Below are 27,917 nucleotides of genomic sequence, written 5' to 3'. Positions count from 1 at the left end.
GACATGGTTGAATAAAACTAACATTTTCTTTAAAGTTTATTGTATGTTGTGAATGGTGTAATCATATTTGTCATTTGTGTATGTTGTAATTCATATTTGAAGTAGATTTGTCCAGTAGAATGTTACTATTCAAATTAATTTAATTTTTTTGAAGTTTATTTATTTATTTATTTATTTGACAGATGGAGGTCACAAGGAAGCAGAGAGGCAGTAAAAGTGGAGGGGTGGTGGCAGTTAGCAGGCTCCCTGCTGAGCAGAGATCCCCATGTGGGGCTCGATCCCAGGACACTGGGATCATGACCCGAGCAGAAGACAGAGGCTTTAACCCATTGAGCCACCCAGGCTCCTCTCAAATTAATATAATTTTAAATGGTGCTATAAATGAGTAGCTCATTAATTCATAATATCAGAATTTTATGGAGCACCTACCAAGTGGCTCTGGAGATGAGTAGGCAAACAAAACAAGTTGCCTTGAATCTGTGTGTTCACACACTCCTTGAGGATAAACAGACATAAGCAATTACTCTGTGGTAAGCAGTACAACAAAGTGTATAGGAAGACTGAGGAGCCCATGAACAGAAGACCGACTATGGGCTTATCTGGAAAGGCAGTGATTCATCTGAACTGTGTAAAATCAGATTTAATCATTTAGATAGAAATCAGATTTAGACATTTTCTCCTGTATTATCCTAAGAGTGCTCAGCAAACCTGTGAAAAGAAAAATATGTCTGAATTGAACTAATATAACATAGTGGAAAAGGAAGACTTTAAGAGTTGTATAGACCTGTGTTTGTATCTCAGATCTGCCACTTCCTAAATGGGTGACTCCAGATCACCTAGCATCTTTGTAGAAGGGAGACCTTCTTGCAGAATACTTGGAGTCTCAAATAAGAAAATACATGCAAATCGCATGACTTGGTATCTAGAAATAAATGATGTCTGCTGGTCTGAGATCCAGACTGCTGTGCTGGCATTATTACACCTCTGAGTTCTGCCAAGCCTTTCTTTTTCTCCCTCCTTCTCCACTCTGACTACAAAAAGAATCAAGACTCTTCCAAACATTCACTGGCTTTTATAGATTTGGAGCTCCTGGGATTAAAAGATTTCTATCCATATAAGATTTTTTGGTTGCTTAGAAAGTATTGGTGACAGACTTAAGTAAACTTTGGCTCTTTGTTTCTTAGTTCTGTACTAAATTGGATGTCTTTTATTTTGATTTGTCTATTTATCATGGGTGAATATTCATTTTTAATTAAAAATTATTATAATCCTGGTGATATCAAGATTGATTCTGCTAACAGGATTGCAGTAAGCAGAAGGATAAGTAAAATCAAGTTCTCTATATAGCCTAGTATGTGATCTACAGGAGGAAAAGGAAAGGAACTCTGAGAAATCATGACAGCAGAGAATTTGAGTAATGGAGGAAAAGTTGCTTAATTTCTGGCTTTTCATCAAGCATACCACAGACTTTTTTGCTCTTAAATTTTTGTAGAAATCAGTGTCACAGCCTGAAAATTATTGATGAGTGTCATTTTACATTGGAGTTATTCCACTTATTTCCACAACTGAGGAAGTGAGAAGTGTTTTGTTTTAATGCACACATTAATCCCACAAATGTTTATGGAGCACGCAATCCTTACCCACTCTGGCAGTAAGTTCCAGGGACATAAGCAAGAGAGTTTGTCCATCTGTCTTGGTGCATTCGGGCTGCTGGAACAAAATGCCATCCACTATGTAGCTTATACACAACAGAAATTTATTTCTTACAGTTCTGGGGGCTGGAAGTCTGAGATCAGGCTGGTATGGCTAGGTTCTGGTGAAAGCTCTTTTCTGGGTTGCGGACTATCAATTTCCTGTATTCTCAAGCGACAGAATGGGAAGACGCTAGAGAGGTCTCTAGAGCCCTTTTCTAAGGCACTCATCCTATTCAGGAGGGCTCCACCCTCATGAGGTATCCGCCTCCCGAAGGCCCCACCCTGATACCATCATCTCAGGCAGTAGGTTTTCAACCCAGGAATTTGGAGGGGACAAGGACCCTCAGACCATAGAACTATGGTAGAATGTGGTCCGAGCTGTGGAAACCTTCTAATCTGGCACCTGGCCAGTTCAGTCCTTGTGTCTGTGGCAACTTGGGAAATTTTCCTACCCCTCTCTGACATTTAATGGCTAGACACATGGTCTACAGCTGTGATCCAACATTATTTATAATGTAAAGTAATTATTTTACTGTAGTGATTCTAAAAGTACAATCCTCTTTTGAGTGGTTAGAGAGAGCAGTCCAGTATAGAGAGTTATCTAAATAAATAATTACAAAACAATGCTAAGAAGCCAAAGCAGAAACATAGCAAGCTTTGGGTCTGGAGTGATGAGGGAATGTTAGTCAAGACTTCACAGAGGAGATGATATGAGTTGAATCTTGCAGAGTAAGTTTGCCTAGGCTGACTCATGATGGCAAAACCCTCCTTCTAGAAGGAAGCCTGAAGATACGCTAGGACATGTTGCACTTATGGGACAACTAGTAGTCCAGTACAGATGGAGAGCATGTTGTTTGTGAGCAAATAGTAGAAACAGGGTGGATATGGCGCAGGACCTGGCACACAGTGGGCACCATCTAAACGTTTCTTGATTGAATGGTTGATAAAGAGGCAGAGATCAGATTGTGGAGATTTTGTATTGCATAAAAAAGAGTTTGGTTGGCCAGTGGGTCCCACTGGAAGAAAGAAAGTGAAGGAATGTCATGATCCAACTTAAACATTGTGAAGATCATTATGGCAGCACTTTCCTGAGGTAGATACTCTGCTCTTGAAAAAAAATCACTTAAGATGATGTTAGGATCTAGCCTAACGTAGTGACAGTGAGTTTGGAAGGGACCCAGGTGATGACTAAGTGAGGCTTGTGAAGGAAGGAGGAATCTGGGTTGACTCTCAGATAGCACTTCAAATGTTCAGGAGGATAACTGGAACTGATAACCAAAACACTTGCAGGAAGTAGGACAGGTTTTAAAGAAAGGGGGACTTTGGGGCGCCTTGGTGGCTCAGTGGGTTAAAAGCCTCTGCCTTCGGCTCAGGTCATGATCTCAGGATCCTGGGATTGAGCCCCGCATTGGGCTCTCTGCTCAGCAGGGAGCCTGCTTCTCCCTCTCCCTCTCTGCCTACTTGTGATCTTTCTTTGTCAAATAAATAAATAAAATCTTAAAAAAAAAAAAAGGTGACTTCATTTTAGAAATTCTGAGTTTGAGAAAGTTTTGAGACATCCATGTTGAGGGGTCTAATGGGCACTTAGAAATCCAATGTCAAGGATCATAAGAGTGGCCCAAATTGAGATACAGGTCTGGGAATTACTGACATACAGTGAGATTAAATGTAAGTCAAGCAAAGAAATTGTGTCAAGTAGCATAAAAATAGGGCTGAGGACAGAACCCAGAGGACCAACAAATTTATGAGAAGAATGTAGTAAGTAGTACAGTCAAGAAGGAGAATGATAGAGAGTATTCTGGAAGGCAGGAACTATGTAATACATGAGAAGTGTCAAGAAGAAGCGTGACATTGACAGTTTCAGGGCATGAGGCATGACATAATACAAAAAGTAAATTTGACTTTCAGTGATTTGGCAACTAGGAAGTTGCCAATGACTATAGAAAAAGTTCTTTTAGTAGAATGACAGTGTCGGAGTCCAAATTGGCAAAAGGCCAGAAAGTGATGACCTGGAGCCAGAGTTACACTTAACTGGGAACCAAGGAGCAAAAAGAGTAAATAATTGCAAGGCAGAGAAAATCCAGGAAGGTTTGGCTTTGTGTTTGTTTATTCATATTAAAGATCGGTGGAATATGAATACATTTATCTGATCACACTCAGTTAACTTCACAGGCTGCCTCTAGCTATTGAGGGTATAAATCACACGTAAAGCAGGAACCTCACAAATCCTGAAGGAAATTTAGATCTCTTTCTCTCCAGTTGGAATAGCCTCCCACAGGTATAATAAAATCACCTGAGTAATTTACCTTCTCAGCCCTGTGAAAAGTCACCTCCTTGGTGATGTTTTATGACACCATCAATGTATTTCCAAGGGAAGCACACGTGATGTACTTTGGTCACCTAGAAATTCCAAGGATGGCGTTGTCGGGTGGTATGAAACCTCCCTGGGAATTTAAGTGGACATAGCTAGAACCATTTGCATGACTCACATCACAGAGTGTATTCTTGTTAATCATCTACTAGTCAATGTGTCCTTTTCCTCATGCTGCTAGTTGGGGATAGGCTCATGAAATTCATGCTTTCTTGTTAATCTTAAAATTTGAAGTTTCACTGCTTCTTCAATGAAAATGCTAAACAAAACAGCTTTAAATTTCTCCCTGAACTTCCATGCAAACAAAACAAACAAACAAACAAAAAAAAAAAACAAAAAAACAAGCTCATATAGGACAGTAATTCACATCTGCTGTTGTAAGATGGAGATGTTTGGGACATTCTATTTCCAATGCTACAAAATAGGAAGTATACGTCTATTACAATCACTTACTAATTCTTTGCAAGACTAGACTTGGAGCAGAAAACTATCAATTTTCCACAGGAATCTCTAAGCGTGTGTAGCGAACATCTACACATTTTCACTCCCTTAGATATTATATTGCTGAACAGACATAGCTGTTTACATAAAGAGAATCATTTCCTTGGGCAGCACATAGAAGATAATCATGTTTTCTCCGTCTGTTTTTTTTTTTTTTCTGATCTTCCTCCAAATCTGCATTTTCTTAGCAAAAATTACTCCTGCTAGCTTGATAACAGAAATACAGGTCAGAAAGCTAGTAAGCAGCAGGTTTCTCCCTCAGTAACATAGTTTGCAGCCAGTGTGTGCACCCCACAGTATTGTGTATTAAATACAGTGTGGCTCTGAAATCCAAGAGCCTTGAACAAATCCCAGGTCCATCACTTCCAGCTAGCTGTGTGACATTCAGCAAGTCACTCAACCTCTCTGTGCTTGTCTTCTCTGTGGTACAATAGTAGTGCCCACCTCATAAAGTAGTGTGAGTTTTAAATGAAAGAAATGCCGATAAACCACTTGTACCCATACCTGACATAGATAAGTACATCTTCGCTATTATCACTTTTTAGAGCACAGAAAAGGAACTCTATTTTATTTGTTTTTAGAGTTTACTAATATGTTAAATTGCTAGAAAATGAGGACATATAATCATTATGATTAAATAAGAAGGAAGAGGACTGGTATTTAGGAATGGGGGAAAAGGTTTTACAGCTGAATAAATCTGAATGTGGACTTCCATTCTGACACATGGTGTTGTGTAACTAACCTTGAGCTATTCATTTAACCTTTCTGAGTCCCAATTTCCTCATGTATAAGACAGTTATCTTATATATTTATTATGAAAATAAGAGAATATATGTGAAGGACTTAATACATAATAAAGACTTAGTAAAAATTAAATGGAAAGATGTTAGGGCTTTTGGTTTTGGTTTCTTACTATACTTTTTTTTTTTTTAAGATTTTGTTTATTTATTTGTCAGAGAGAGAGAGCACAAACAGGGGGAGTGGCTGGCAGAGAGAGAATCAGACTCTCTGCTAAGCAAAGAACCTGATGTGGGACTCAATCTCAGAACCCTGGGACCACCACCCAAACCAAAAGCAGATTCTTTTTTTTTTTTTTAAAGATTTTATTTATTTATTTGACAGACAGAGATCACAAGTATGCAGAGAGGCAGGCAGAGAGAGAGGAGGAAGCAGGCTCCTGCCCAGCAGAGAGCCCGATGCGGGGCTCAATCCCAGGACCCTGGGGTCATGACCTGAGCCGAAAGCAGAGGCTTTAACCTACTGAGCCATCCAGGTGTCCCTCCTGCTGTACTTAAGTAAATTCTTACCACAACACAAAGCTGTATATACAGGAAGGAAGGAAAAAAAGGGAGGGAGGGAGGGAGGAAAGAAAGAAGGAAGGAAAAAACCCAGAGTAGCCATAAAGCGAAGCTTACTCCTTACTTTATCATGTCCGTAAGTTGTTGGGAAAAAAGAAATTCTGGGAATTTTAAAAGAATGTTTGACTGTTTTTTATTACTGTATAGAACAAAATCTTGAAAGTTTGATTCTCATTTGCAGCACACATAGTTCATAGATGTTGAGTTGCAATATCTTTAGTCAGTTTTCTCCTGGATTTGGAGAGAAACTTTAGATAATATATTTATCAATCTAAAACAATAAGCAAAAAACCACAGATACATAAGATGTATTCCCAGATATCAATATTGTTATTTATAAAAATAAATGGTTAGTGCCTTTGAAAGGCTATTCTTAAGTTTGGCATAATAGAATCTGAATTTCTCAGGCAAATAAGCATCAAAGAACTCCACAGAAAAAGAGTCACTATTCTCCATTCATAATCAGTTTTCAAGCTTTGTTATTAAAATACTAAAATATCTTCAAAGTCATCATTACCACTGCATGGTTAGAATTCGGTATTGTTGCAACCAACAGAAAACACAGCTAACAATGGGTAAATGTGCATTTTTCTCACATTTAAAAAAAATCATAAAGAATGTGCTGCTGGTATTAGGTCAGTGGCTCAATACTTTCATCCCCATTGTCCCTGAATCTTTCAATCTTTCCCTCATGATTGCTTATCTAATAGTCAAAAGACAACTCTTAGATCAACAGATGGCATGACCAAGGTCATGGTAGACAAATGGAGCGATTGGCAATTCCAGCTGTCTCTCTCATCAAAAACAAAACCAAAAATCTTCCTAAAGACTCCAAAGACTTCTTAAAAAGTGGGAGGGGTATTTAATTTCCCAGTCCCTAAAATGGAAATGACAAGAGAAAATGGGGAATGAATGTCTATTGAGTTAGCAAACCATTTTTGACACACCATTAAGAAACTGCTTGTTCCAAAGTCTACAAATTTAGCTAAACAGACCTGCTGCCTACATTAATTTTCCTGCCCTTAGAAGATGCCATTTTCTAATTTTGCTTTCTATATTTCTATATATATATATATATATATATATATATTTGCTTTCTATATATTTCTATATTTTGCTTTCTATATATTTCTATATATTTTGCTTTCTATATATTTCTATATATATTGCTATCTATATATTAGTTCACTCAACATTTTTTCCTAAAATGAATACATTAATTCCCTTAATACTAGATTCGATATCAGGTGTTAAATAGTTTGGTTTGTTGTTGTCTTATTGTTTCTACCAGGCCTAAAAATTTTCTCTTCGGTAGCAGTTGTGCATGGCTTGGAGCGTGATGGCTTTGCATTGGTGAATCCATAAGTAAATTATTTTACAGATAGGGAGGTAAAACATTTGTTTTTATTGTTCAATTCTTAACCTAGTATTTTTGAAATAATCCCCCAAGTATTCTGGAGTCTCACATAATTTCAACATGCAACACTAATTTTTCTTTCCCTTTTATGAAACCATTAGACCATTAAAACTGTTTAGTGATTCATCCCATTTGGGAACACTGGAGTGACAATTGCTTGGGCTTTCCCCATTTTTTTTCTCGTAGGCGTATCGTTTTTGCCAAGCTACCACCTGGTATTAATATATTTAGAGCCTGCCTTCCTTCCTTCCTTCCTTCCTCTCTCTCTCTCTCTTTCTCTCTCTTTCTTTCTTTCGTTCTGAGAGAAGACGCCAATACAATGGCTACTCTATATTAAAAAGAAGAAAGTTTACAGCACATTTTGAGTAAGTTAGGTAAAGGCCTACTTGGGCCTACTTGGTGGGGCACCAGCTTGTGACGAACTCCACAGTTAGGGTATTGCTGGGTCTCAACCTTTGTGCAGCCAGAACCACATGAGATGAGAGCACTATTTGTCTTCTTCATAGATGCAGCCCACTATTTGCTTGTTGGGGACAGATGGGACAAAATTAGGGTCTTCCTTGGTGTCTAAAGATGCTTTGGGGGCTAGCATATTGGAAGGGCCCAGTCCTTTCCAGGCAGCCTTCATGGCCTCCATTTCCAGCCCAGTTATCTGTTCATCATCAGTAGGAACACTCCCTCCACCAGCACAGCAGCCACTCCATTGCGACTGCAGGCTCTCAGGGCCCTTCTGACCAGCGCTCCCAATCCACAGGTGAACCTCGAAGCTATCACACCCACCACTAGAGGAATTGTTTGTTAATCAGCGGGGTTCCAGGCACGAATAGTGGGTATGTTCAGCCCCAAATGCATGCAACAAAGAATTCATTCTTTGTGGTTATTTAAAAATCATTCATAAGACTGATTGAAACTGGCTAAAACACTACCATGGGCTGGCAGTTCTAGCCAGTGTGTGATAAAGGAGGCTTTCCCATCTGTCAGGGGCAAATTGCTGGGATTCTGCCGCCTCGCTTTTGGTATAGGCACTACTTCATGAGTCAGATTTTTCCCTTTCAACAAAAGTGATATAATAATAGAAAATAAATATTTAAATAATTTATTTAAATAAATAATATAAAATAAATATTTCCTAAAAGATGAACTATTGCAGCCTGAAATATTTCATGCGGGTGAAGATTCTGGGCATTTTTACCCGGTTTTATCACTTTGATTACAATCATGGCATCATTGCTTGTTTGAAAACAAAAGGTGAACAGAGAAATGAGCAACAGTTACACTAAATGATAATTGGACAGAAAGTTCAAGTGTAGCAACAAGTAGAGTTTGACTATTCTCTGCAGAATATTTGTTCCATACGATTCCTTTCCCAAGCAGGTGAAAAAGAAAACCCAAAACCAAACTTTTATTCATTACAGTGTCTCTTATATCAAGGTGGCTATCTCCGACTTCACGTGTCTATTTGGTGTGGGGCTAAATATGGAGTATTCGAGGGGAAGGGCAGCATAAGGCAAAGCCTTTTCCTTCAAATAATTGTGTAGTGTGGATTTGATTCTGTAAAAATGTGAAGTCCCCATCATAAAATGCTTGCCAGCCTTTCTGCCTTTGTTTTCCCTTTATATTGAGGGTTTTTTTTTTTTTTTTAAAGTAACCAGGTGGGGTGATAGAAATTCCTCAAATTCACTGTGATCCTTTGTTTCTCCAGGCATTTTTGGACAGAAGCTGGAGGACACTGTCCGTTATGAGAAGAGATATGGGAATCGTCTGGCCCCAATGTTGGTGGAACAGTGTGTGGACTTTATCCGACAAAGGGGGCTGAAAGAAGAGGGTCTTTTCCGGCTGCCAGGCCAGGCTAACCTCGTTAAGGAGCTCCAGGATGCCTTTGACTGTGGAGAGAAGCCGTCATTTGACAGGTAGAGTTCAAGATCTCACTAATCATTCTGCCCTGAGAAATCCAGATTGAATAGAAAGAATGTAGCGAGCTGAGACCACAGAACCTTAATGTATGTTATAATGGTTTGAGAATACAGATTATATAGCCACACACAAGGGTGGATTGTGTTTAGTAATTTAGAGTAAAAAATTTAACACCTGAGATGTCCTTCTCCTCGATACTTTTTGTTCCTCTGAAAGCATGATCGTTTATTCATTTGCTTTGGTCCTAATTTAATACCATGTTAACCTTTTGCATCAGAAAAGTGAACTTTTAAATTAGGAGTCTTCTGTTCAGTGTTTTTTTTTCTAATTCTTTCAGCTAAGAGATAGTAAAAGTATTAATAAGCAGAGATTGGGATTAGGCAATGGAATTAGAATAACTGTTTTTAATAATAATAATTATAAAAGCATTGTATTTTTAAATATATAGTTTTGCCTTCATCTAGAGTAGATTTACAAGTGAACAAGCAGTATAGCATGATGAAATTCAGGGAATAATGGAAGTTCCAGGAAAGAGCATATAAACAAACATCCATAATTCCACTAATTAAGAGTTAAATACTTATAGTAATATTTTGTAAGTTACCTCCTTCTCTTCACTTTTTTAATTAGTTGAAAATAATATTTTTTATCCTAATATTATCAATTTAGCATAATGTAGCAGGTATTTTTCATATTAATATTTGAAATACCCCAATATTACAATATATTTTAACTGAATATTTAATGGTTGGTAACCTCCATAAGCATGATTTTCATATCTAATATTTCACTCTGTAAGTATATAGTTTCATAACTATTTCAACAGTTGGGACATTTATGTCATCACGTTTATCACTACATAAATAATGTTGTGGAGGATAACAATTTACATAAATATTTTCTATTTTTGGATTTTTTCCTTGGGAGAGATTCTCAGTATTGGTGTTGTGGATAAGAACTATCTTGTTCTTGAAAATTGAAAGTTACATACTAAGTATTTTTCTCTTTGAAAACATAGAATTAGTACATGGATAGACACAGATCTATGGAACAGACAGACAAGAAGACACTTGAATACATGCTACAAGACAAAGGAAGCATTTGGGGGAATATGGGCTTTTGCTGATAATCCAAGAAATGCACAATAAATCATTTAATGCCCTCCCAGTAGTCACATTAACAAAATCTTGAGCAATGGCAATATTCAATGCTGGCAAGGTATTTAAGGTAGGCACCCTGGTGGTGAGAATGCAAATGATTATAATCTTTCTAAAGAAATTTAGTAACATATTTCAAGACTATTTTAGCAGGAAATTCTCATTCTAGAAAAAAACCAGATCTGTGGAAAACAACTGAAGTACAAAGTTGCTTATTATAATCTTTATGAAGTAAAAAATGAACACTAGTCTATTATCTCTAGCAGTGGAGTATGGTTAATTAAATAATAGTGCATTAATATAATAAAATGTTATGCAGTTATTAAAATTTTGGAAAAATACTGAATGGAAAAGTAAGATATGATCAATTAAATTGATTAAAATCCTACCTGTTTATAAAAGGTATTACGGACAGTTTATAGGCATTCATAATTTATCTCTGAAAGATAAAAATTAAATGTGGAGGCAAAGAAATGAACTCAAAACCAAGGTTGGAGAGCAAATTTCAAAAATACAGCTACTTGGGGCGCCTGGGTGGCTCGGTGGGTTAAAGCCTCTGCCTTTGGCTCAGGTCATGATCCCAGAACCCTGGGATCAGAGCCCTGAGTCTGTCCAGCTCTCTGCTCAGCAGGGGGCCTGCTTCCCTTCCTCTCTGTCTGCCTGCCTCTCTGCCTACTTGTGATCTCTGTCAAATAAATAAATACAATCTTAAAAAAAAAAAATACAGCTATCCTTTGGCAGGGGAGCCCCATATCTTATTTCGTACTTTGAAAAAGAAAACCTAAACAGTAGTTGTAAATTCAGGCCTGTTCACAGGATATACACAATGGTTTATCTAAAAGAAATGTAATTTTTGATTTTTTAAAATTCTTTCAATTTCCAAAATTAAAAGAAATTTGTCAGTGGGATCCTCATAATAAAATATCATATAATGGGATAAACATCACCTTCTACAATGAACTTCATGTGACATCGATACGTTCCAAAGGCTTTTTTTCCTTATATATAGCCTATTCTATATGCAGATGACATTATAGAAAAGTATATTTATTAAAAATTATTTTGCTGTAGGCATTTACGATTTGATTCTTTTTTTTTTTTAAAGATTTTATTTATTTATTTGACAGAGAGAGATCACAAGTAGGCAGAGAGGCAGGCAGAGAGAGAGAGGAGGAAGCAGGCTCCCTGCTGAGCAGAGAGCCAGATGCGGGACTCGATCCCAGGACCCTGAGATCATGACCCGAGCTGAAGGTAGTGGCTTAACCCACTGAGCCACCCAGGCGCCCTGATTTGATTCTTATAACAAGAATCTCACTAATATGAGAGAAGGGAGGGATATTTTATAAGTTTTAAGATCCTATAAAAAAAGATATGTCCTGTAAGCAGTTATCTCCAAATCATGTTCTTAATAACTGAGCTGACAATGAAATAGTGTACAATCTTTATAGAAAATATTATCTTACTTGTAAAAAAGTATTTATTTTCTTTTATATGAAGTACATTAGTGCATAAATAGATTGAAGAAAATGTAACAAAAGATAAACATTGATTTTGTGGAAAACTAGTGATTTTTTTTAATATTGTGATTCCATAAAAATCTCCTTATCTTTTAATTTCTAAAGAGTAATTACAGAAGATACCTGTCAACTAGAAAACCTATGGAAAAGAGTTGGAGAATATTTAAATGTTAGCACAATATGGTAATGCTGCTAGCATCCTGTGAAGAAAAGGAGAGTGTCCTTCATTTGCTCAGTCATTCAGTGTTTCAGGTTTCTACACCTGTGTAAGAAACCATGCCAGAAATTTATGACCTAAGTAATAACAACCGGTTATTGCTTGTGGTTTTGCAGTTTGAGCAGGAGTTGGCCAGGATGGGCTCCTTTCTCCTGCACATAAAGTTGATTCATGAGATCAGTTAGGTCTAAAGAATCCAGGATGGTTTTATTCAGATGTCCTGAGCCTTGTCCGAGATGGCAGACATGGCTGGAGGCTGCTTGGACCTTGTTTGGCTTCTCTCCTCCTTCCCTTCCCCTCCTCCCAAATGCCCTCCCCCCCTGCCTGCTACCCCTTCCCTCCCCTTCCCCCTTCCCGCCACCTCTCTATGAATCTAACATCTCAAATAGCTGCTCTGCACATGGCCTTTTTCTCTAGCAGATTAGTCAGACTTAGTGGCATGATACCTCAGGGTTCCAAGAAAACGAAAATGTCAGTTTGTAAGCCTCACAAGTCCTAGGTCCAGAGGACAGTATGATATCTGGTGCAGTCTGTTGGTCAAAGCAAGTCACAAGACTGGCCAGCCTACATTTATGGATAAGGAAAATAAACTCTGCCCCTTGGTGGAAAGAGGGGCAAACACTTAAAGAGGAGGAAGATTTGTGATTGGCTATTTTTAGAGAAAATCACCACAGCTGTAAAGTCTTGAAATCAAGTTAAGTAAATCCCTTAACTTAGTTCCTGCTCAAGATTGTTTTGCCTGTTCTAGGTCATTTACTTCTCCAGTTAAAATATATATATATATATATTTAGCATATGCATGTCAATTTGTACCAAAAAGTCTGTGAGGATTTTGATTGAAATGTCATGGACTCCAGAAATCAACTAGGAGAAAACTGACATCTTAGAAATATGAAAGCTTCTAATCTGTGAACATGTTCCATCTTTCCATTTCATTAGGATTTTCTACATTTCAGCAACATTTGTATTTTTCAATGTTCAGATCTTGCTCCATTTTGTTAAATTTATCCTTAGCTATTACTATTTACAGATGGCTCCTGTAAATAGTATTGCTTTTAATATTTAATTTTCTAATTGCTCTCTGCTCTATTATCTGAATACAGTTGATTTTTTTTTTTTTTAATATCTAGATCTTTGGTCCTACAGACTTGGCACGTTCATTTATTAGTGCTAACAAGACTTCTGTAGTTCCCTTCGGATTAGTCTAATCTAACCTTGTTCATTGTACATAGCATGAGTTTTGTTTCTTCCTTTTCAATATATAACCCTCTTTTTTGTTTTTCTTGCCTGCTGGTACTTGCTAAGAACTTGTCTACCATAGTAGTGAGTAGACATACTTCTCTTGTAGGTAGAGGGAGGTTTTCAGTCTTTCACTGCTGTAGGTGTGATGGTATATAGGTTTTCTGTAGATGACCTTTATGAGGTTAGAAAATGTCCTTTTATTTCTAGTTTGCCGACATTCTCAATAATGAATGAGAATTAAATTTTATAGAATTTCTTTCTCTCTTCATTTATTGCAGAAATTATCTGATCCTTCCCTTTTGTGATGTTAATGTCCTGAATTACATTATTCTATTTTCAAATGTCAAACCAACTTTATGGTGCTAGGATAAGCCATATTTGCTTGTGATGCATTACTCTTTTTATATCTTATTGTATCTGACTTACAAATAATTTGGTAAGGATTTGGGGACCTATCTTCATCAAGGGTATTGACCTATAGATTTCTTACAGTATCTTCAACTAGTTTCGTTATCAGAGAAATTCTGGCCCCCCTATTAGTTGTCCCCTCTACCTCTATTTTTCTGAAAAAGTAGGTGTATTTTATATCATTTCCCTCCATAAATCCTTGGTAAAATTTACTGGTGATTTCTTCTAGTCCTGAAGTTATCCTCATGGGGAAGTTTCTGGAAATGGCTTTGCTAATTCTTCTTGTGTCAGTTTTGTTAATTTGTCTCTTTTATGACATTTTCCTGTTCCATATAACTTTCCAAATTTATTATCACAAAGTTGTTTATAATATTCTCTTTTTTTGTAATGTCTGTAGACTCTTTAGTGAAGTCCTCTCCTTTACTTTTGATATCACAAAAGTAATCATATTACATCATTTTTTTTAAGATTTTATTTATTTATTTATTTGACAGAGAGAGATCTCAAGTAGGCAGAGAGGCAGGCAGAGAGAGGGGGGGAAGCAGGCTTCTCACTGAGCAGAGAGCCGAATGCCGGGCTCCATCCCAGCACCCTGGGATCATGACCCGAGCCAAAGGCAGAGGCTTAACCCACTGAGCCACCCAGGTGCCCCACATCATTTTTTTCTTAATCAGGCCATTTATGTGTTATCAATTTCATTATAACTTAAAAAGAACCAGTTTTAGCAGCATTGATTTTATCTCATTTAAGAATTTCTTTCTTACACTGTTAATCCTGATGGTGGTTCTTTCCCTGGTAGTTGTCGTGGGTTTATCCCCTTAGAGTGTTGCCCTCTGCTGGCTCGTGTTGGTATTTAGGTGAAGACTCCAGAAGACATTTCAAGAAGTCATTTTGTACAAAACTTCCTCCTCTCTCATGGTCTGCATCACAAATGCTAGCTGCTTCAACCTCTCCAACCTGTAATCTCCGTCTCCTGGACTGAGTGAGACTGCTGTTCTCTCTTTAGGGTTCCCATCCCTGTCCCACGCTCAGGCACATGATGATGCGCAAGGCTGGAGTCATCCTAAGATTGACCTTACTTGATTCCATACTCTCAAGGGTCACATTTTTGCACTACTGTCCAATATCTTAAAGAAACTTGTTTCAGATAGTTAACTAGTTTTCTCATTTTTAATAGCTGATATGATACCTGTCACTCTGCAAAGACTGTGATTAGATTTCCATCCATAATTCTGAACTCCTGCTGGACACATGTTCTCAGGGCCCCTCTTCTGGGCAGTGGGAAAGTGGGAAATGTGCCGAGGTTAGGGCTTGGTTCTTTAATCTTTGACTCTTCTCTACTTTTTGATCTTCTCTGGAACCCTGGTTTTGCTCCATAAGACTTCTACCCACACCCCACCCCCCAAGAAATGGTTCACTTTTTTAGGAATAGTTTCTCAGCCACTTCTGCGCATAGAAAGTTGAGATCTCAAAACTTCTTTTTTCATTTTGAACTGGTACCACCCTTTTTATCCCAAGCTGCCATGTCTTTAAAAACCTTGGAAGTGTCAAATTGTAATCCTCTTGCTGAAACAAAGTCACACCCATAAATCCCTGTGTATCAGGTCCTGCCTTAAGGGGTCTATGAGTCAGCATTTTATGGAATAATCGTAGGATTCTTTCTAAATATTTTTGTATTGCTGAGAGAATCTGTGAGGTACTACCTTCAGTCTTTCAGAGGTTTTAATGAGTCTCTGACCACCATCTGGTCTTGACCTTCAGGTAATGTTTTACTGGCAGCACCCTGGATTTTATCTTTGCCCTGGGGCCATTTCTTACTTTGAGAAGATTTCACCAGCTGGAGACACTGTCTCAGGGCCACTAGAGTCTCTCTAAATTCTTCTTCAGAGCTGAACAGTTTCTAATTAGCTTCATCGAACATTTTCTGCATTCTGAGTAATGGCAGGCGATAGCCTTGCAAATTTTTCCATCACATTTTAATAAGCTCTGCAGGCTCATCTTTCTCTAGCTACTAATAGCAATTTTCTTGTTGCTTTTCCAGCTCTTATAGTCTCCTCATGACTGTCCAACACTGATGGGAAAAAGCCAGTGCTCTACTTTAGAGTTTCTTTGTGGCTGCCCCCAATCTTTGGTTCCGGGACTGTTTCAGGGAGCTCTTGCTACATAGCAAGCCAGTCCAACCTTTTGGGTTTAAAACCAAGATTCTGCATTTGCGCAGAGCTTGGCAAAGACATGTTATCAGTTGCCATGATCTAATGTAGCTGCTGTAGCCAAGAGAGCTACCGTCCAAGCCTGGTGCTGACGCTCAGCTCACTGAAATGGCTAATGGTGGGCTGAGCCTCTCTCTTTCTCTCTGCAGTCTTGTGTCCTACGGGGCTTTTCTCTTTAACCAGAATTTTTTACATAGTATCTTGGGACTGAAAGACTGTAAGCGTGGAAGCCTTAAGGCCTGTGAAGGGTTAGGCCCAGAACTGGTACAACATCACATCCACTGCATACTGTTGGTCCAAAGTAAATTGTAAGGGCAGTTCAGATGAAAAGAGATTAAAAATTGGTTCTACCTCTTGGTAGAAGGAGTGACATGAATTACTGACAATCACCTTTGGAGACAGTCCATCTCATTCATTCATTCAACAGATAATACTGGAATGTTTAGTATGTCTTAGACACTTAAACACCTTTGTGTTAAACACAAAGTCAGTTCTCTTATTGTTGGGTCCCCCAATAATGAGTCCATGGTCAAAAAAGAGAGACTGATACAAAGCAAAGGTCAAGCAAAGCTTTATTTTGCGCCAAGCATCAAAAATTAAACCGACAGTTTTGTAAGGGCCACCCCTTACAGAGAGAGCAACCCCTCCCTGCTTTCCAGACTAACTTTTATAGAGCAAAGGCCATGTGGTTGAGCCTGGCCACACACAGGTGGCGAATGAGATTGTAACACACAAAGAAAGCTGCACAGTCATGCTAGGTCACACATGGGTGGCCAATTGAACTACAGTTCACCCCATAGTAGTTATTTGAACTAGCCTATCACCTTGGTGAGAATTGGAGCCCAAAAGGCCAGGCTCACACTCCTTGGTAGCTAGAGAGACGGTATGCGAGCTTTACAGATTGGACGGACGTCTCCACCTGACCTGACTCATCCCTGCATTTGGGCTATTATCTCCACCTGACCTGACCCGCCCTTGTATTTGGGCTTTGTTACCTGGGACTGGTTTCCCAGACTTGGTTTTAAGTAAGTTCCCTGGGGGCTTGATCCCAGGACTCTGGGATCATGACCTGAGCCGAAGGCAGAGGTTTTAACCCACTGAGCCACCCAGGCGCCCCCAAAATGATTTTTAAAAGAGTATAAGTTAAAAAATAGAGACTGTGTATAATGTTTTCAATAGCTATTAGGATGTAAAATGAAAGGCAGAAATTTTTCATTATGAAGTATGAGAAAAAGTGAGAAATATATTCCCCTGTGTACCCTCATAGTGCTTCTGTCTCACAAAGAATCAAGATGTAGCTTTCATCTCCATACATGTTAAAATATACAAAGAAATTTGCACAGGAATTCTGCAAAAATAATCTCTAATTTTAATATTAGGACTAATGTTATTGAAGCTCCAATACTATGCCCTAAAGTTTTATTTTTAAAGCAAACTTTATTAATAACTTTAAAAAAGTATAACAGTATAAGGTGTTATTAAAATTTAATTAAAATATTATTAAGATCATATTTTAAATTATAACATTTTGTATACAATTTAGAACATAGAACATAAGAAGGGGGGATGTATATTTCAAAAGTAAACAAGCCAGGGAGCTCTTGCTATGTTTTAATGTATAAATAAGTAGATGTGTAGGAACTTAAAAAATACAGATGCATCTAAATACAGGTAGGTATATATACAAAGTATTGGAATCACACAGTTTTTACATCTTGCCTTTTCTTGTTAACATTGTATCAGGAACAACTTCCATGTCACTAAGTGTTTTTCACAAACATGGTTTCAAGGACTATGTAGTAAGTCATCATCCACCTGTGCTTTTGAAGCTAGGGATCCATTTGGAAAATATTATATCATATTTGAATGAGAAGAAGTATATTCTGTGGAGAAAAAAAAATGAGAAAAAGAAATTTGGAACATACATTATTTAAATTTAGAGAGGTTTCAGGCACATGGACCAGCTTTTATTAAACAATGCACTTTCTATTCTTCAGTTACCTCATGCTATTTTCCAGTTCGGAGGTTCAAGTTTAAGACTTTTATGTATACATGACTTTTTGTTCCTGCAGTTAGATGACATATTCCCACAGACTCCTTGACCAAAATGAATTTTGTGAGAAAGAACATTTTCATTGACCAGAAAGAATTTGTATTTTATCAGTTGATGTCAAATGTAAAAAACAGCAGATATCAAAGTTCCTAACCATTCTTTTCTTTGTTATTTCTATTGAGAAATGAAAACAAATTAAAATATAACATTTTATATTAAATATCCCCACTTTGAGGGGATAAAAATGAAATACAGAATGTGTAAAATCAGATTAGAAGAGGAATGTTCTTTCATTTCCACAACTCTCCAGGTGGCCTCAGCTGTTAAAGAAGATACATTTTGCAGTTGCTGGGAAGACAGGATCAAGAATGTCCATGTGGGTGTCACCATCAGAGCATTAATTGTTCAGCGACAAAAAAACAAAACAAAACAAAACAACAACAACAAAACTATGTGCTTATAACACACGTGTTTAAAAGAGCAAGGACAGAAGGCTGTAGAAGCCAATGATTTTATACATTTTGTCCAAAATCCCATAAGTGCTATCCCTGGTACCCCAGACACTTTCCCACATACTCTGGTCCTTTTGTCTTTACCCTCTTTCTTTTCTTCTACCATCTTGCTCATTTTTAAATTTATTTTGGTGACTGAATTAGGATCACTAACCAAACTGCAATTCTACAGAGATAATTTTTTTTAAAAGGTCTAAAACTTAGAAGGTGGAAAAGCCAGACACGTATTTTAATTTTTATCTTCTGAGTAGCAATATAGCTTTGAGTATTTCTGACCTAAGTTATAAAAGGTAGACTTGAAGCGGGGGGCACTATAGACAGTGGAACTTCTCAAATATTCGTTTGCATAGGGATGACCCTGAGAGGTATTTCTAGGTTCAGAAGCTTACACGCCACCAGCTCTCACTGAGATTTTAAAAGGTTGGAGGATGCATCAGAACTTGAATTTCAAATAATTCCCAAGTAATTCTTATATGCATGGTTCTCTAATCATAACTTGGAAAATACTAGCCAGACCATAGGGTACAGGAATGTGTACCCTTAGAAGTGATAGTTTTCTTATATATGAAATGAGAGAAAAAAAATCAACTTCATGACCTTATTAGAAGCAACACATTAGTTCTGACTCAGTTGGGCTGGTCTTAAGCTACTGTGAAAGAGAATTTATTTTCTGAGCTGTATTGTTAATGTGTAAAATATATTCTTTCCTACCTGCTGAAATGGGCCTGAAATTTTAGAACAATCTAAAAAAGAACTTGCCTGCACCTTTATGCTATGATCCAGGTGAAAGATCAAACACTGGGGAGTTCAGTAGCAAACCATACAGTTACAGAGCCTTTGTACCATAGTGTGAATAAAGGATCTACTCGTAGGATTTGATGGAAGAAAGTGAGTGGTAGCTTAAGGGCATGTGGATAGGCGAAGAGCTGGGAACGCAAAGACCTGACTCCCAGGAGTTTGCCCAAGGCAAGCCCTGAACATGTAGGTGGTAAACTGGTTACCTTGTTTTCAACACCCTAAGTGATTCTCTGAAGCCACGAGAGGAGTCAGCCCTCCGATGACCTGAACAGCTGTTGAACTGTGGTGACGTCTGACATTCCTAGTTTTGATGCAGTTCTTCAATACTCTGTGGGCGTGACCAGATTTGATAAGCATCGCCTTAGAGTCCTTCCCAAACTTCTGTCATTCCCATAGTACCGTCACGATTTTAGCCATCTCCATGGAACACCTGTACCAGCTTGAATATTTCCCTTTAAATTTATTCACTGTTTTATCAGTTTTGTTGTAAAGGAATTTGATATCATTATTGTTCGTTGAAAACCAGCACACGCACCATAAATCACAATGCAATGACAACAAGATGTGTTATTAAATGCCAGCTGAATACAGCTGCTTTCTGAAGACTGGCCCTAAGGCCTTCTGTGTACTTGATGAAAACAGAGATTGGCAAGTGATGGTACTATCTCAACACTTCTCTCATTTCCAACCGGTGCTCCCTACTTGATATAATCAGAAGAGGTAAAAGAATCAGAAAAGGACTAAGGTTCCCATTGTGTGATTTGATATCCCTTAGTGTTGTGTTTATTTGCTTGGGATAGCCCACACTTCAGATCACTCTTAAGCAACACGGACAGGCCCCCTTCCCTGAACACGTGGCATCTTACCTAATTTGAAAAATGAGTGTAACTCACTAGGGTTCCCTGAAACCTCTTTGTAAACATACCAGGATCTGAAAAATTAATGAACTGTAAAGGGAAATATTTTGTATGTGGGAAATATTCACATGAATGGGTATTTATTAAATATTTTATGTAGTGCGGGTTGTTAGCTAGAAATCTGTCATGTTTCATGGTCCTTACTCTCTTGATGATATATCAAAAAGCCTGTACATTGGAAAGCAAGAACATGAGCTTTCCTTTCCTTTCTATTTATCTTTCTTTTTTAGTTTTTTTTTTCTTTTTTGAAAATTTTATTTAAATTCAAGTTATTTAACATGTAATGTATTATCAGTTTCAGGAGTAGAATCTAGTGATTGATCACTTACCTATAACACCTAGTGCTCAGCACAGCAATTGTCCTCCTTAATGCCCATCCCCCACCCACCACCCCTCCAGCAATCCTCACTTTGTTCCGGATGGATAAGAGTCTCTTATTGTTTGCTTCCCTCTCTGCTTTTAATCTTCTTTTATTTTTCCTTCCCTTCTCCTATAATCATCTGTTTTGTTTCTTAAATTCCACATATGAGTGAAATCATATGGTATTTGTCCTACTCTGACTGACTTATTTCACTTAATGTAATACACTATAGTTCCATCCACATTATTGCAAATGACAAAATTTCATTCTTTTTGATGGCTGCGTAGTATTCCTGTGTGTGTGTGTACACACATATCATCTTACATCTTTTTTTATTTTTATCTTTTGAATTTTATTTATTTATTTGAGAGCAAGAACATGAGTAGGAGTGGAAGGCAGAGAGAGAGGGAAAAGCAGACTCACCACTGAGCAGGGAGCCCAACATGAGGTTCCACCCCAGGACCCCAAGACCGTGACCTGAGCCAAAGGCAGACACTTAACAGACTGAGTCACCCAGGTGTTCCTGTACCACATCTTCTTTATCCATTCATCTGTTGCTGGACATCTGGGTTCTTTCCATAGTTTGGCTATTGTGGACATTGCTGCTATAAACATTAGAGTGTATGTGCCACTTTGAATCACTATGTTTGTATCCTTTGGATAAATGCCTTTTAGTACAATTTTTGGGTCATAGGGTAGCTCTGTTTCTTAACTTCTTGAGGAACCTCCCTACTGTTTTCCAAGCTGGCTGTACCAGCTTGCATTCCCACCAAAAGTGTGAGAGGTTTCTCCATTTTCTGTATCCTTGCCAACTTTTATTGTTTCCTGACTTGTTCATTTTAGCCATTCTGACCAGTATGAGGTCAACTTATCTTTGAATAAATTTGGAGCTCACTTCCACGGAAACCTGACTGAGTTATGAATAAAAATAGTTAATTAACAAGAAGTTTCACAGTATTTGGCATGTCAGTCCGTGTTTGTATACTTATTTGCCAGGAGGCAGTGTAAGAATAAGAGTTCAGGCAGGCCCACCATTTATAATCTAAGTTAACAACCTGCGACTGCTTACTTCACTTCTTAAAACCCCTAGTTTCCTCATGTAAAAAATGAAAATCATAATTAACCCGCAGGGTTGTTGTATTAATGCACTTAAAAATAAAACAATATATATGTTAACTATGCTGGAATTAAAATTAAAATCTTGATTAAAAAAAACACAACTAACTAACTAAATATATAAATAAACCAAAATGGAACAAAAACACCAAAAGAAATGATATAATGAAATAAGACACTGAGCACATTTATTGTCATTGTCATAGGTATTATGATCTTGATGATAATGACTATTCTAACATTTTATATGACAAGGAAAAGTAATAGGCTTGAACCTATGCTTGAACCTAAGCTCTTCAGTGTTTTTAATCTAGGATATCTTCATGCCTGTTTTGAAATCTCCATGGCAATTCCTATTGAAAGAAGTAAGATGCCAGCAAGGTTTTATATTCTGAAAGTGGGTGCTTGTTTGTATCTTGGAAGTCAGATTGCAAATATTCTTGCATGCACTTGGTGAAAGTGCATTCCTTAAAAGAGTGTGTTTTCTGACACAAACTTAGAGTCATATTTTATATATCATGTGATTTACTCATTGCAATGGTGGAATGCAGTGATTTTTGACAAATTTACCAAGTTATGCAGCCATTACTACCTAACGGTTTGGAACATTTTCATCACCCAAATAACATCCCTTATGCCATTTACTTATTTCCAGTAGCCCTCATTTCCCGGGCAACCACTAATCTACTTTCTCTCTCTATAGAGTTTCCCTTTTCTGGATGTGGAATTATTCAATTTTTGGCCACTTGCATCCAGCTTCTTTTGCTTAGTGTAATATTCTTAATATTTGTCCGTGTTATACATATATCAGTAGTTTGTTACTTTTTGTTGATGAATAGAATTTCATACCGAGGACATACTACATTTCGTTTATTCATCTATCTATTGGTAGATATTTCTGTTGTTTCCATTGTTTGGCTCTTACCAGTAATGTTGCCATGACCATGCATGCACAATTTTTTGCATGGACATAGACTTTCACCTCCTGGGTATATGCCTCGAAGTAAAATTGTCATATCTATGTTTAACACTTGGGGAACTGGCAAACTGTTTTCCAGAGTGGCTGCACCATTTCATATTTCTACCAGCAATGGATTAATGTGCCATTTTTTAAAGTTCTAACCGTTTCAGTGAATGTGCAATGGTATCATGGTTTTAATTTGCATTTCCCTAATGACTACTGATGTGTATCTTTTTATGTGTTTATGAACGACTTACATGTGCCCCTTAGAAGCCATACGGTTTTAAAATGTTTGATCCCTCTGATTATCTGGATAATTTATTATTATAAGGAAATGGTTAAAAATTGCTGAAGAATCAAAAATAATGTTCTGGAAGTTTCTATTTAGGATCACAATAAATAACTGTGATCCCACAGGAGCATGTATCTTCATAACCATGAGGATATCACTGTGGATATTCATTTAAAACTCTCTATTCAGGGGCGCCTAGGTGGCTCAGTGGGTTAAAGCTTCTGCCTTGGGCTCAGGTCACGATCCCAGGGTCCTGGGATGGAGCCCCGCATCAGGCTCTCAGCTCGGTGGGGAGCCTGCTTCCCTTCCTCTCTCTCTGCCTGCCTCTCTGTCTACTTGTGATCTCTGTCTGTCAAATAAATAAATAAAATCTTAAAAAAAACACTCTACTCATAAAATAGAACTCTACACTTATATAGAATATGAGCTTAAGAAAGTGGGGAATTTTATGAATCTTGATCACCTTTTTTATCCCTAGCACCTAGAAAAATGTCTGATACGGCATAGGCTCATAATAAACCTATGTTGAATAAAAGGATAAAAGGAATATATTTTGAATGTATTTATTGAATGAAAGGATGCCAGTATTTTTGATATCTCAGTAAGTAGAGAATTCATGTGCTTATTTTCAAAGCCTTCAATTTAGGAAGCCTGAAACTTGTCATATTTCAAGACAACTTCTAAAATTCTGTCAGGGTATCATTTTTGTCAACTGACGCAAAATGCCTGCCTGTGTCAGTACAGAGTCATAATCTTATGAATGGGTTTGTAATTTCCCAAGAGCCACAGCTCTAAATTAAGCTCAGTACCTCTGTTTGTTTTGTACTCCAGAAATGCTCTCGTGAAGATGAGTGCAGCTCACTCCCAAAGTGAACTAGATTTTAACTTATAACAAAACAATGAAACATAACCAAAACCCCTTTCTACTACTCAGTAAAATTTTATTTCTCTTTCTTCCTACTTACTCTGACTTTTCTTAAAAATGGTTCAAGTGGAAAACAGCACTAATAGAATAAATTTCTGTATATATGGGAGCAAAGCATCCTTTCCAACAAGAAGCATGACAGATTTTAGTATGAGACACCCAATAAGTGTACAACTGGATTTTTTTTTAAAGCTTTTTGTCCTTTCCCTCTATATATATATATCCACAAAAAAAAAAAAAAAAAAAAAAAAAAAAAACTGGGATGGTGTCATTTAGCCTATACATTAAGAATGCTTTTGTGTTAAAACAAAAGTCTGCTGGGGCACCTGGGTGACTCAGTCATTAAGTGTCTGCCTTCGGCTCAGGTCATGATCCCAGGATTCTGGAATCGAGGCCAGCATCAGGCCCCCTGCTCAGCAGGGAGCCTGCTTCTCCCATTCCTACTCGCCCTGCTTGTATTCCCCCACCACCCCCCCGCCCCGGTCGAATAAATAAGTAAAATCTTAAAAAAACAAAGACAAAAACAAAAAAACTGTTTAAGTGTTCAGAGAAGGAATGAGTTTTGCATGGACTTGGCTGGTTTTGGTGTTGATTTGTAGACTCACCTGGATATATCGGCAAATCCTTTTAAGTTCCTTTCAGCACTATTAGAGATTCAGCGAGGCTTCTATTTCCTTTTCTCTATAAGACACAAAGGTTTTGTTTTCTACCTTACTGACTTTACTGGAAAAAAATAATGTTTCTGGAAAAGAATGTTTCATCATTCATTGTTTATCCCAGTATCAGGTAATCAAAATTCTCCAAACATGTGGTTGTTATGCAAGAAAATGGGCAATATGCAGTAAAGTCAGTGTTGGGACACATTAATAAGAAAAAAATAAATATATATATATAATATATATTAAGAAAATATTGATTGCTATTTAGTTTTTGTTAGCTAGAAAATTATTATGATATTTGGTTCCATTTTATTTTAAAATAGAAAGATCAAAGTATGTATATATGTTTTAAATCCTATTAAGAATATTTAAAAATACATTTTTTAGCATAAATATACCCCCTTAGCACCAGAACCTCAACAATGCTTCTCTGGGAAATCCTTAGTTGCATAATCTGAAATCTCTAGGAAAAAAATAAATTGTTGACTGTATCATGATGAGCACATTTTTTTGTTTCTCCTGAAATTCCATCTGCAGAGTTTAGTAAAGGGAAAAATATGTAATCAAACAATATAAAATTGTCAAGTAACTAAATGCAGCTGTAACTTTTTAATTGTAGCTGAGCCAAATTCATTAACTGCTTGCCAAGATTATGAGGACCATATGAAACTGAAATTGCAACCTATAGCCCTTCAAGTCCTCGGTACAGTTGAAGAAAGGGCTATGTGATAAAGTCTCAGGTATATACATTTACTAATGTAAAGACATGGAAACTGGTAGAGCCATGTAAACTCTGTGAAAGAATGCCTTCAGGGTCTGTATGTTAGGAGTCAAATGTTAGGAAAAATAGTATATCCCATTTAAGCAAGAACAGAAAGCTTCCCACTTATAAAATCTAATTAGATAATTACATAATCATAGTATACTTAGATGATATAAAGTATTTTGTCTAGTTATTTTTATTGATGAGCCATTCCTAGAGGAGATGTGAAGTGAGCAAGGGATGTCTTACCCCACCTCCCTCAAACCATAGTCACATAATCCATTGAATAGTGCTATTTGCCCAGCATAGTTTTAAATTTCCTGTAAATGGATTTTCTTATATCTCTCACTGTGATTAGTCTCTTTACACCCACCTAAAAATGGGTCATTTAGGTCAACAATAATCTTCTAATATTTTTCATCAGTCTTACATTTTTAAACATTTATTTTACACTTTGTGAGTTTAGGAAATTATGTTCCATTGAATAGCCAGGGAAAATGCTAACGGGTAGCCATTACTTCAGCATGACTCCCAACCTAGATTAATATTGCTCATTTTGGGGCAGCTGGGAGGGTCAGTCGATTAGGCGTCGGCCTTTGACTGACATCTGTCCCTTCCATCGGTCCCCAGGTGGAGGCCCACATTAGGCTCCATGCTTGGCAGAGAGTCTTCCTCTCCCTCTGCCCTTCACCCTACTTGTGCTCTTTCTCTTTCACTCTCTCTCTCTCAAATAAATAAATAAGATCTTTAAAAAAAAAAAAAAAAGAATGCTCATGTTTAATAAAAAACCCTGAGCAAACTCTCTTCTTCATCCTTGGGCAAGTTTAGATACTCTGGAAAACCTCAAAGGCTTGAACTTTCTCCTAAAACAGTTACAAATAAATGCAATGAAGATCTGGCACTAGTTAGCGAAAACAAAGTCCAACATTTATAGTCAGTTAATCATGAAGTGTCTTAGTTTTCTTTGTACCCGACTGGATATATATATATATATATATATATATATATATATATTTATATATATATAAATATATATATATATTTAATTCTACAAAGAACAAAATATATATTTATGTGTATGCAATATGTAGGTGTATGTGTGTATATGTGGTGTGTATATGTGTAGGATGTAGAGATACCCACACACGTAAAATACAATCTCTGTGGTTTGTAAACAGGCTATCCCTAAACCCTAATCTCTGTCATTGGTGACTTTCAAATCATTCCTTAGGTTTATCCTTTTTCTAAGCAATTATTTGCATCATTAATACTGAGTAGGATCTCAGTTTAATAAGAAAATCTTTGTGACTTCATTGACTTCAGCTTTAATTTCTATAGAAAAAACTTTATGACTTGGCTCTTAAGACTTTGGATAATATTAATGTCATTTATAGCATGACTGTATCATATGCATTTGAATATTGCTTCTAAGGTAAACTTGTATATAACATTGATACTTAGGTCCCAAATCACCAGAGTTGGAGGGACATATTAACTCATATTAATAGCCATGTTGATTAGTTAGTAACCAACAACACATTGTTTTAAAATTATTTGTTTTTGTGGTGCTATAATTGACATATAACATTGTATAAGTTTAAGGTACACAATGTGTCGGTCCGGTACATTTATGTATTGCAGTATGATTACACCATAGTGTTAGCCAACTTCGCCCATCAGGTCACATAATTATAATTTCTCTTTTTGTGCTGAGAGCTTCAAAATCTAGGCTCTTAGCAACTTGGAGGCTTATAAAATAGCATCTTTGACTATATTCAGTATGCTATACATTGGTTTTTCAGAACTTATCTACTGCCTGAAACTTACGGTTTTAGTCTTTTGTTACTGTTGTTGGAAGTGAATGCATATGTCTGTACAAGGTAGCCTGTTAAAAAGGTTATACTGATATAATACCTCTTTAAGGAAACTTCTGTGAATATTCTACATCAAGCCTTATAAATGTCTCAATCCCACTAGTCTTTCTTCTCCAGTGAAAGCATCTTGGTCCTATAATGGAAAAAGACTGTATTTTCATTCTTTAATATAAGAATTTAATTTACTTAGACATATTAGCTATTTATAAAGTGAATTGATACTCTGTACCTCAAACTAAATGACAACTCTAATGAGTGATGTATAAACTAAGTATATATGTTTCTTTGTTACGTATATTTATCTATATATGCTTATACATTTTCCCTTTGCATTCAAACACAGCATTCAAAAGCTACATAGCAAGGCATTTTACTTGTCCTTTATATTTATTTGTAATTAATCATTACCACCTATATGCTTATGTTCAGGGGACTGGGTATAGGAAGATAAGCATGCAACAGAAAAACCAGCTGGCATTATGTTACATTAATGGAGATGAGTGATATGAACTTGAACTTGAGCAATGTCACTGAGACTACTGAAAAGGGAATTGATTCATAAGGTTTTACATCATAATATATAGGTTTCATTCATGAGTATCTTATAAACTTTCCAGGGGATTCCAATGGGTAGCCCAGTCTGAGAATCACTAACCACTGTTAGATTTAGGGTGTCGGGG

The 27,917-nt window shown here is 37.0% G+C and overlaps 1 protein-coding gene across 10 annotated transcripts in view; it reads left to right on the top strand.

Annotated features, from left to right (window-relative positions):
• ARHGAP24 (Rho GTPase activating protein 24) overlaps positions 1–27,917 on the top strand; it is a 508,913-nt gene that overhangs the window by 441,536 nt on the left and 39,460 nt on the right. For all 10 annotated transcript variants that reach the window (XM_045079402.1, XM_045079401.1, XM_045079403.1 and 7 more), the window contains one exon: positions 9,044–9,251. In XM_045079402.1, coding sequence (XP_044935337.1) covers positions 9,044–9,251 — 208 coding nt within the window. The remainder of the gene's footprint in view (positions 1–9,043; positions 9,252–27,917) is intronic.

The sequence above is a fragment of the Mustela putorius genome, unplaced genomic scaffold (genome assembly GCF_011764305.1).
Source record: "Mustela putorius furo isolate JIRA1106 unplaced genomic scaffold, ASM1176430v1.1 tig00000382_pilon_pilon_pilon, whole genome shotgun sequence".
Taxonomy (NCBI): domain Eukaryota; kingdom Metazoa; phylum Chordata; class Mammalia; order Carnivora; family Mustelidae; genus Mustela; species Mustela putorius.
Note: the sequence above shows the minus strand (reverse complement) of the source record. Positions and strands in the feature narration are given on the sequence as shown.